The 10464-nt window shown below is 48.4% G+C and overlaps 1 protein-coding gene across 1 annotated transcript; it reads right to left on the bottom strand.

Moving 5' to 3' along the window:
• Window positions 1-682: 682 nt before the first annotated feature.
• On the bottom strand, window positions 683-6222 carry TTC24 (tetratricopeptide repeat domain 24). The gene is made up of 9 exons (XM_006861734.1): window positions 5517-6222; window positions 5128-5331; window positions 4432-4560; window positions 4144-4256; window positions 3743-3841; window positions 2176-2270; window positions 1923-2029; window positions 1172-1229; window positions 683-764 (listed from the first exon to the last, which is right to left on the bottom strand). The coding sequence occupies exons 1-9, from the start codon at window positions 6220-6222 to the stop codon at window positions 683-685; spliced, it is 1593 nt and encodes a 530-aa protein (XP_006861796.1).
• Window positions 6223-10464: the final 4242 nt, after the last annotated feature.

Raw genomic sequence — 10464 nt, 5'->3', positions numbered from 1 at the left:
CCCAGTCTTTGTTCTAAGGACAATAGGACTGCCCTGCCTAAAGGTTTTCAGGTGCAGCCCATTCACCTAGGCTCCTAGCTTCTTCCTGCAAAACTGGCCCAGACAGTCAACACAATGGGAATCCTCCCAATCCTCCTTTTCCTGCCCCCATTTGAGGCTAGGTGCTAAAAGGTATGTTAATTAAGCTTGAGAAACCAAGTTGTGGTGGTGAGATTAGAACCTGCAAAGTACTATGTAAAGGTGCCTGAATGTCTGGAAAATTATGTATGTTAGCTGTACCTTGTCTTAGTCCCTCCCAGCTTTGTGTAAAGTACCTCCCCTAAATAAAACGGAGGCGCAGAAACGAATCCAGGTGCATTACGACTGGCAAGGAATGTGTTACAGCATGCAGGGGGCTCAGTCCAGCATTGCAACCATGCTGCCTGTTAGCCAAAATGTTTACTATGCAGGATATTACTGCCTTCATGGCTGAGATGTTTGCAATGCAGGAGCTGCCTGATGCTAGTCCCGCATCCACTCTGGTTTCGGGGTATCTCTTTGTCTCTCTCTTTGTGTCCTTGTGTGTCTCTCTATATCCGCTGCCAGATATCCCCACCTCGTGAACCAAATACCTGTGTAGAGGCAGGTCCCGACAGGGTATTACAGAGGCCAGGGCTGTGGTGATGTGGTGAGCAGAGAGGAGTCACAGGACAGTACAGAAGCCAGACTGTGTGCCTCTTCTTTGGGGATTCCTGCTGAGGACTTCCCTGGGCCATTTTGATGACCTGCAGGAGGGAGGGAGTAAACTGCCAGTGGAGGTGGCTGGATAAAGGACAGGAAACAGCCTCTCTGGCTTCAGCTTCCTGATGTCTCTTAAGTCCTTACCTCTGCTGGTGGACTCCAGGGTAGGAAGGCTTAAGTTTCACATCCCCCCATTCTGCAGGGCCCTCTCTTTCTTTGAGACCTACAGTGAGACTGTGTAGGAAGCAGGGGAGATCCTGGGCCTCCAGAGTTGGGTGAAGGTTGTTTGCATTGCTAAAGAACAAAGACAAAGAGTTCTATATCCCCAATCCCCAGGCATCAGATCACATCATCCCCTATCTTACCAATTCCATTCCATCAAAAGGATTCCAAGTTACATGGTCTTCCTTCAACCATTCTCTTGGTTCCCTCCCTTCCCCCAGGGACCTACCTATTGGCTTGAGAGCTATTGGGTACCACCATGCCAGGGCACCTTACTCTGGTGGGGCCTGAGCCACCAAACAAAAGATGTCTCCCGGGTCCTGGGCCTGCAAAGGGGCAGATACGTTTTATCACTAGCATTTCTATACCATAAACCATCAAGGTGGAAGGATGTGTTGGTGACTGTGCATAAGGGTGTGCCAAAGAATATGTCCTGCACATGGCAGGTGCTTGGCAAACATGAGCTGACTAGAGGTTAGATGGTGAGAATGATTCACTGAAGAAGACATCAGTCAGTTCCACAAGAAGCAAAAAATTCTGCTCCTGGAGTTGGAAGTCTTTGGAAGAGAGAGATATTTCTAAATAGGGTAAGCAAAGTGTCCTGCATGGTAGTAGGTCTTCAGCAAATGATGGTGCTCTAAGATGCAAAATTCCAGAGTTAGAAAAACCTTGGAAGCAGGGAGGTGGAGACAATTCCATTCCGGAAAGCGTTAGGGAAAATGGGCTAGGACCTTAGGAGACTGGCAGAAATGGGAGGGCTAGTCCAGGGGGTGGAAACCTGCAGAGCAAATGGAGTTTGGGAAGGAGGACTGGAGAGAAGTACCAAGCCTTGTCTCAGACAGGGGATGAGGGAGGGAGTGGAGAAGGGGTGGACACTCCCTAAGGGAAAGGGCAAAAGGATGGGAGTGGCAGGGAGGGAGTTGGAAAGAATGCTCCCATTTGCAGGCTGGCCTGGCCTGGCACAAGCTGCAAAGACTCACACTCCAGTCTTGGCGTCCAAGAAGTTGCAGGAACATTCAGCAATCTGTTCTCCGCTTTCTCTTCACGGTGGTCCTCAGACTCTTTGCTTTCCCACCCACGGGTAGATCTGCAGGGGTGGGGGTGGGGAGAGGGGTTGTGCAGAAGGGACAGAGCAGCACCTGGGGCCAGGTTTCCCCACCTCACCACCAGGGTAGATACCCCTACCCCCTCCAGTGGCCACTCTTCCAGAAGCTCTGCCACTGTATTACTCACCTGCGCTGGGCACCTGTCATGCCACACCCCACCTTGGCTGGGGTTCCCACCAGGCAGTCTCCACCTGGAGCCTGTGGCCTCTCAGAAGCCTGGGTCTGAGGAAAAAGGAGAGTAAATGAAATTGAATACAGAAAACCAACCTTATCAGAGAGAGAGACTGTGTATTCTCCCCAACTCTGCCTGGTAGCCTCAGAATGATAGAGATGAACAGGGAGTATGCCACTTGTTACTGAGGTTTTAGAAATCATGGGTGAGATCCTTTGTTCCTTTAAGGTCCCTCCTAAAAACTCTCAGGGAGTCCTGGTGTGACGCTGTGGGTTAATGCACTGAACTGCAAAGTCGCTTTGAACCACAAGGTGAGTGGTTCAAGCTCACCAGCAGCTCCTTGGAAACCCTATTCAGAGTTGCTATGGGTCGGAACTGACTCGACAGCACTTAATAACAACAAGAGCAATAACTCTCAAGTTAGCATGTGGGATCATGGACTATCAGATCTGCCAGAACCACCCCATCCTTCCTGGAAGCTTGAGGGGCAAAGTCCCAAAAAGTTGATAGCAGACTTTGGATGGGCCCCAGGTCTTTTAGTCCCAAACTTGATCCTCTACCTATATATAACAACCAGGCTAGTTAATTTTGTTTGCAAGTATAGACTGGGGCCCTAGATCTTAAACTAAGAGAGGACATTTGTTGTTGTCTTCTAAGTGCCACCCAGTAGGTTCCAACTCATACTGACTCTGTATAGGGTTTCTAAGATGTGGCTGGTGGCTTTGAACCGCCACCCTTGTGGTTAGCAGTTCCATACTTATCCTACAGTGCCATATCAGGACTCTAAAGAGGACATTTGTTGTTGTTGTTAAGTGCCTTTGAGTAGGTTCTGACCCATAGTGACCCTGTATATATTTCCTAGGAGCAGCTGGTGAACTTAAAATCGCCAACCAGTAGTTGTATGTTGTTGTTGTGATGTGCCATCAAGTCTGTTCCGACCCATAGCGACCTTGTATAGGGTTTCCGAGGAGCTGCTGGTGAGCTTGAACTGCCATGCTGTTGTTGTTATGTGCTGTACCCTAGCAAATAATTATAAGAAATATTAAAGTATCATTTCAGTTCCTGTGTGAATAGGAGAAGGTGTCCTGGGAATATCTTAAAGTGTGAGGGAGGAAACAGTTGGAAAGACATCAGCCTTTTGAGACAGACTGTGAGAAGCAAAAGGGCAAAGAAACCCAAGAAATGCCTAGAGAACGAAAGATCAGTTTGGAGAGGACTTCCTTAGAGCACTATCCCCATCGTGTGGCCCTTTTGGGAACTGCAGCCAAGGACTATTTCCATGAATCCTTTACCCAATGAACTGGTTACTACTCAGCCAAAGTCCTAGCATAGCCTTGTGTTGGAGATGTATCATGATCCCCCACCCACCCTGATACCCCTGGGTGGCCCCAGAAAAATGATACCCCATATGCAGGCCCAGGACAGATGAGTACAGATGAGCAGTCAAGCACAGCATCCCTGAGTGACCCTTCTCTGGGTAACCTCTCCATACCCTCAGCTTGTATCTCAGGTATCAGCTCACCAGAGTGTGAATTGGAACCAGCCCTCCCTGGGCCAAGTAGGTCTTCATGGCATCTGCCAGTTTGGCCACCAGACGCTGTCTCACAGAATCAGGCTCCTTCTGCAGGGAGGGTGAATAATAGGGTTATGGGGAAGGCCTCTGGGGATTGGGAAAGAAAGAAACAGGAAAGGGAAGAGGGCCTTAGGTCACTTCTCTTCTACTCCCTCCCTGTGCCCTTCCTGGGTTCCACCACCCCCTGTTCAGAATTGTGGATAGAAACAGGGTCTTCTTCACAAAGTACCCCAAGGACCTAGCACACACTATATCCAGTGCATGTTTGGTGAGTGAATGAATGGAACAGACAAGGAGTGCAGACAGGATCATTAGCCACAAGAGGCTTGCTAGAGAAAGGATGATCTCACCTGGCATTGGGCCAATGCTTCCTTATAGTGCTTCAAGGCCTGTTCATATTGTCCCAGTCTGGCTGCAGCAGCGCCCAGGCCCTCACAAGCCTGCCACTGCCCCTTCACGTCCCCTGAGAAGGGAGGGTCTGAGGGGTCGTCTCAGTCTCATGACTCCCTGGACCATTGACCCACCCCTCCAGAAGCACTCCCACTCTCAGACTTCCCCAACTGCCTCCGTGCCAACCGCAAGGACCCTCAGTCTTTAGGTTCCCCCACTCAAGCCACATGCTAACCCCTCACTCTCACCAGTATCCTGGGCAGCTTGCAGAGCATGGAGATAGTTGTCTCTGGCAGCCTTGTGGTCCCCCAGCTGGCTCAGTGCAAATGCCAGGCTGCCAAAGCTCCGGCCCTGCTCCCATCGCTGCCCCACAGAACCTGACAGTAGAACGCACCCCATCCAAATAAGGGACCTTGGCCCATGGGGCATCAGGACCCTGCCCCCCAGCAACCAAGGGAGGGTTTCCAGGAATCCTGGTGCCCAGCCCCATACATCTCCAGATGAACAACATAGGCCAGAACTCTTGATACCTAGCCTTTCCTCAGTCCTGAGTTTTGGCCTGAGTCCCAAACTTCCCTACAGTTTGCGCTATACAACAACCCTGTGAGGTGGGCAAGGTTGGAATTAATAGCTCCATTTTGACCAGAGTATCACACAGTCAATGGAGATACTAGAACTTCAGGCCTTGTCTCCCAGCCAATACTCTTTCCTCTGTCTATTGATGCCCTCTCATGCCCTAGGCCTCAGCCTCTGCACCTACAACTCCTGCCCTACCTGACTGTCTCATCTTCTGTACCCCTAACCCTCATCTTCCTGGGTCTGAGCTTCCAGGCTCTGATCCTGGTCCTAATGATCCATCCAATCTTCAGATGTAGAGTCTCTCCCCTTTTCCCCTATCTTTAGTTCCTTGCTCTCAATCCTCCTCCTCAATCCCTAACACCTACCATGCAGATGGGCAGCCTTCTGGTGAAAATCCCGAGCTTCTTGATAGTTGCCAAGGGCATTGTGGGCCATCCCGAGGTTTCTTAGCACTGTGGCCTCCTCTGGTGGCCCCCGGCACAGGGGCAGAGCCTGCAGGAAGGCCTCCACTGCCAGCGGGAACAGTTGGAGCTGGGAGTAGCCCAAGCCTAGGTCATTATAGAGTTGCCCTAGAAGACACAGCCAGGGTCACTGGTATCCAGCTTGGACACTAACTAAGGTTATATTGATGGATCCCCTATCTCACTCTTGCAGAGTCCCCCAGCCCCTGCCCCAGCCTTCAGAAATGCCTCTGCTTCATTCACCCTCCCATCAGAAAACATCTCCCCATATCCCACACCTTGAAAAGCCTCACCCAGAAATCCACGTTCGGTGCTCCTCTCAGCAAGCCTCCGACTCTCCTCCAGCGCTTGTACCACCTCACCCACCCCATGCTGCCCACACTTCAGCATGCACCCCGCTGCAGCCCCCATTGCCAGGGCTGCAGCCCGGGGCCGCCCTGCCTGGGCATAAGCCTGGCTTGCTTCCTGCAGGCAAGGGACAGCTAACTCAGGCTGCCCCAGAGCCTGGTAGCAGGCTCCCATTTTTGCCTGGGCTTCTCCCTGGTCACCCTGTGGTTGATAGTGGCCCAGGGCCTTATGATACCAGGTCAAAGCTTGAGGCAGGTCACCCAGTGCCTGGTAGGCCAAAGCCACATTGAAACACTGGTCACCATGGCACTGGCCCTGGGCCTTCTCTTCAGGTTGGGCTCGTAGGAGCAGTTTAAGGCCTCTGGCTGGATCCCCAGTCTCCACGTAGGCAGCTCCTAGATTGAAGGCGCACGCCCGGAGGACAGGGGTGTCTCTGGCTTGTGGAGCCTCAGAGGCCAGGAAGAAGGCCTTCTGGAAGCTGGTTAAGGCCTCATGGTTTCGGCCTGCCTGCAGAGCACCATGACCAGCCCTCGTGAGGGCTTGGATGCTGGCTTCTTGCTGCAGCCGCTTTTTTTTCTTCTTCTTTTTAGAACTTGAAGGCTCAGGCTCAGGTTCTTGGGGAGTGTCCTCAGGGGTGGGTTCGGAAGACATAAGACTGGCAATGGGGAACAAAAGGGTCAGTCTGTCAAGCCTGGCTTCCCCAAAAGCAGGATCTCTTGAGGACAATTCAGCTGCCTCACTGCCCTGGTATAGCACTCACTTCTCTTGTATCCTATTGGGCACTTACATCTACTCTCACTCTAGTGCTCTAACTTAATCCTCCTGCAAGACTCAGCTTAAGTAACAGTTTCCTTTAGAAAACCCTTTTCCCTCTAACTGGGTCCTTGGTCTGTGCTCATATAGCTCCTTTCACTTAGGTTTCTTTTATGCTATTTACCACATTGGGTTATTCTTGTCTGTCTCTCTCACTAGATTCTGAGCAACTTGAAATGTCTGGCACATAGTAGATCCTCAATGAATGTTTATTGAATGAGCAGATGAGTGAGCTGAACATACATAGGGCCTCTCCTCTGTTACTTCCTTCACACTGTGCCCTAACATATACTCATAATGTTAAAACTCTTGCTGTCTAACCTCAAACTATAGTTAGGTTCATTCAGCAAAATACTCAGTGAACTCCTGCTTTGTGCCTGGAGCTGAACTAGACATTGAGGTCACAAAGAGACATGAGCTGTTGAACTGATAAGGCATTAAGGAACCTTAGAGGTACAATGACTGATGAAGTGATCAGCTGCTAAGCAAAAGGTCAGGGGTTCAAACCCACCAGCTACTCTATGAATGAAAAGATCTAGTGATCTGTTCCCGCTAAGATTTCAGTTTAAAAGCTAAAAAAAAAAAAAAAAAAAGATTTCAGTTTAAGAAACTCTTGTCTTTTATGGTCCTGTGATACAAAATTGACTTGATGGCACATAATAGCAACCTCTGGGGGTGGGGGACCAGAGAATTCTATCTCTCTTTTTACCTTCCCAAGGAGCTCTGGCAATGTAGTGGTTATGAATCAGGCTGCTAACTTCAGGGTCAGCAGTTCAAAACTACCAGTTGTTCCATGGGAGAAAGATGAGACTTTCTGCTCCTGTAAAGATTTACAGCCATGGAAACCCTGTACAGGGTCACTATGAGTCAGAACCAACTCCACGGCATACTACCACCATCACCATTTACCTTCCTAGGAGTTCTGGTGTGGCAGTGTAGGATAAAACACTGCAAGGTTGTTGGTTCAAATCTACCAGCTGCTCCTTGAAAACCCTGTGCAGGGTCGCTATGAGGTGGAACAACTTAACACTTAACATTTACCTTCCCAAGGGCAACTTCTCTCTCCCCTATCTCCTCAACGTTCTCTAGTATCCAGAACCCTCTTAAACACAAATACATTCATCTTATCAACATGTATATGAGTTAGTATCTCACGTTTTGAAAGGCAAAGTTTCTTCCATAAACGCTTTTCTTGGGAGACAGGAAAGGGCATAGAAAGACCAGGCATTTGGGATCTCAGCTCCTCCCATTTTCTTCTTGATTTTTTTAGGGGTTAAGCAGACAGAGGCAATAAATGCATTCTCTTTTTAAGGAAAGTCCCCCTGTTACGAAGAACACCCAGAAACTCTGCCTCTTCAAGGCCCCCGTTCCCAAAAAGGAATTCCTGGCTACACCCACTCAGTCTTGGGACCCCTCTACTCAAGATGCCATACCTCCTTCCGTCTTCTTTGTAGCTGACTTTCTGGAATGGTGTCTCTGGCTTGGGTTACCTCCCTAGCTCTTTGCTCAGAGCCCCTGAGGTTGCCAGACAACCAAGTACCACCCTCTACTCCTGAGGGAGTTCTTTGATTGACAGCTCAGATACCCTATCTGAATGCCTGGCACAGAGATATCTGGGTTCTGTTGTTCTTCCTTCTTCCACAGTTCCCTACTCCTACAGACGTGTCCCTCAAGTCCCTTACTCCAAGGAATGGAGCAAAGCATCATGGCTACTAGTTATAACCTCAAAGATCATTCATCCCTCTCCCTCATTTCACAGAGTGTGGGTGTGACTTTCTTTCTAAGGTCACAGAACTGGGTTAAATCCCAGGTCTCCTGATTCTAGGCTCATGAACCTAAGATCCTGTTATGAATTAAATTGTGTCCCCAAAAATGTTGAAGTCCTAACCCCTATGTATCTATGAATATAATCCTGTTTGAAAATAGACTTGTCTTTTGTTCTGTTAATACAGTCATATCAGAGTAGTCTGGGTCCTAAACTAATCCCTTCTGTGTAAGGGAAGAAGTCAGGTGATGATGGGTGGAGGCAGAAGCAGGTACAAGCCCAGGAATGCTGAGGATTCTAGGCAGCTACTACAAGCTGCCTGCAATATGCAGATGACACAACCTTGCTTGCTGAAAGCAAAGAGGACTTAAAATACTTACTGATGAAGATAAAGAATACAGCCTTCAATATGAGTTGCAGCTCAATGTAAAGAAAACAAAAATCCTCACCACTGGACCAATAAATAACATGGCAAATGGAGAAAAGATTGAAGCTGTCAAAGACTTCATTTTACTTGGATCCTCTATCAAAACTGATGAAAACTGCAATCAAGAAATCAAGCATTAGGCAAGTCTACTGCACAAGACCCCTTTAAAGTGTTCAAGAAAAAGGATGTCAGTTTGAGGACTGAGGTAAGCCTGATCCAAGCCATGGTATTTTCAATAGCTTCATATGCATGTGAGAATTGAACAATGAATAAGGTTGTTGTTGTTAAGTGCTGTCAAGCCAATTCCAACCCATAGTGACTGCATAGGATTTCCAAGGAGCAGCTGGTGAACTTGAACCGCCAACCTTGTAGTTCAAATGGCTTTGCAGTCTGGCACATTAACCAACAGCACCACACCAAGACTCCAATGAATAAGGTAGACTAGAAGAATTGAGACATTTGACTTATGGTGTTGGAGAAGAATATTGAAAGTACCATGGACTGCTAGAAGAACAAACAAATCTGTGTTGGAAGACGTACAGCCAGAATGCTCTTGAGAAGCCAGGATGGCGAGACTTTGTCTCTCATACTTCAGACATATTACCAGGAGGGACAAGTTTGTGGAGAAGGACATCATACTTGCTAAAGACTAAAGAGGAGGGTTAGTGAAAAAGAGGAAGACTCCCAACAAGGTGGATTGGCATCATGGCAGTAGCAATGGGCTCAAGCTTAACAACAATTGTGAGGATGGCGTAGAACTGGGCAGTGTTGTGCATAATGTCGCTTTGAGTGGGAACCAAGTCAACAGCACCTAATAACAAAAACAGCTAGAAGCTGAAAGAGACAAAGAACTTTGTCCTCATAATGTTGTGTATGAAAGTTGTGTATCACTCCTATTTGTTGTGAGAAATTGTCATTATCCCAACACCATAAGCCAATGGCCTTAATTTGTGCTTCTAGCCTCTGAAACTGTAAGAAATTATATTTCTGTTTACCCACTTATGTTATTTTGTTATGGCAGTACTAGGAAACTAAGACAGGTCCCTTCTACTACATTGTGATCGCAAACTTTAATGGGGCTCAGAATGCCCCAGAAGTGAACCCTTTCTTTCTGTTTCTCTCACATAAACTCTTTTTGATAGAATGTGATTCTGTATGGTAGTTTCACATGGGAACAGGGTGAAAGGTTGATGGTCAGGAAAGGCCTGCAGATCAGAAGAATCTCCCTCCCCCGGACTCCTTTTCCCAGCTCCACTGATCTGCAACCTCCAAGCTCTGCTTAACGAAGAGACGGGACAGCAGGCCCCTGCACAACGGGCACCTACTGCCCTAACTCACCAAGGGTGGCCGCCATCAGAAAGCAATGTCCTCATTTACTTCTTTTAATAGAGAGGCCTTCACCAGAAACAAAATGATAAGGAAGTAGTTGGGCTCACCCTTTGTTCTGCGGCCTTTGCTGAGTGCATGCTGTGTACAGGCAAGATGCTGGGTGCCACAGATGGTGTCCACGCCCGAGGCAGGCTCGTAGCTTCTGCCCACAGGCTGATCCCTCACAACATTACCACAGCTTGACCAGGCTTAATATGTAGCGTCGTCTGTTGTTCACTCAGCAGGTTTAAGGGGAAGAGGTTTTGGGAAGGGACAGGGACTGAAACCACTCTCACCAGGGTTCCCAGTGACCTCCTGATTATCCAGTGAGGTTTCTGAATCATTTTTTTGTTTGATTCTCTGCTGTATTTGCCACATCTCTGCAACTCTCTTCTCACTCGGTTTCCATGACCCACTGTGTCCTGCTTCAATTCTTTTTCTTTCTCTGAGAATTTCTTCTTGGCTTCCTTTGTTGAGTCCTTATCCTCAGTCCACCTCTTAAATGCTACTCTTCCTTGGC

Source organism: Chrysochloris asiatica, unplaced genomic scaffold (genome assembly GCF_000296735.1).
Source record: "Chrysochloris asiatica unplaced genomic scaffold, ChrAsi1.0 scaffold00042, whole genome shotgun sequence".
Lineage (NCBI taxonomy): Eukaryota > Metazoa > Chordata > Mammalia > Afrosoricida > Chrysochloridae > Chrysochloris > Chrysochloris asiatica.
The sequence above is the reverse complement of the archived record's forward strand: the minus strand, read 5'-3'. Positions and strand labels throughout refer to the sequence as shown.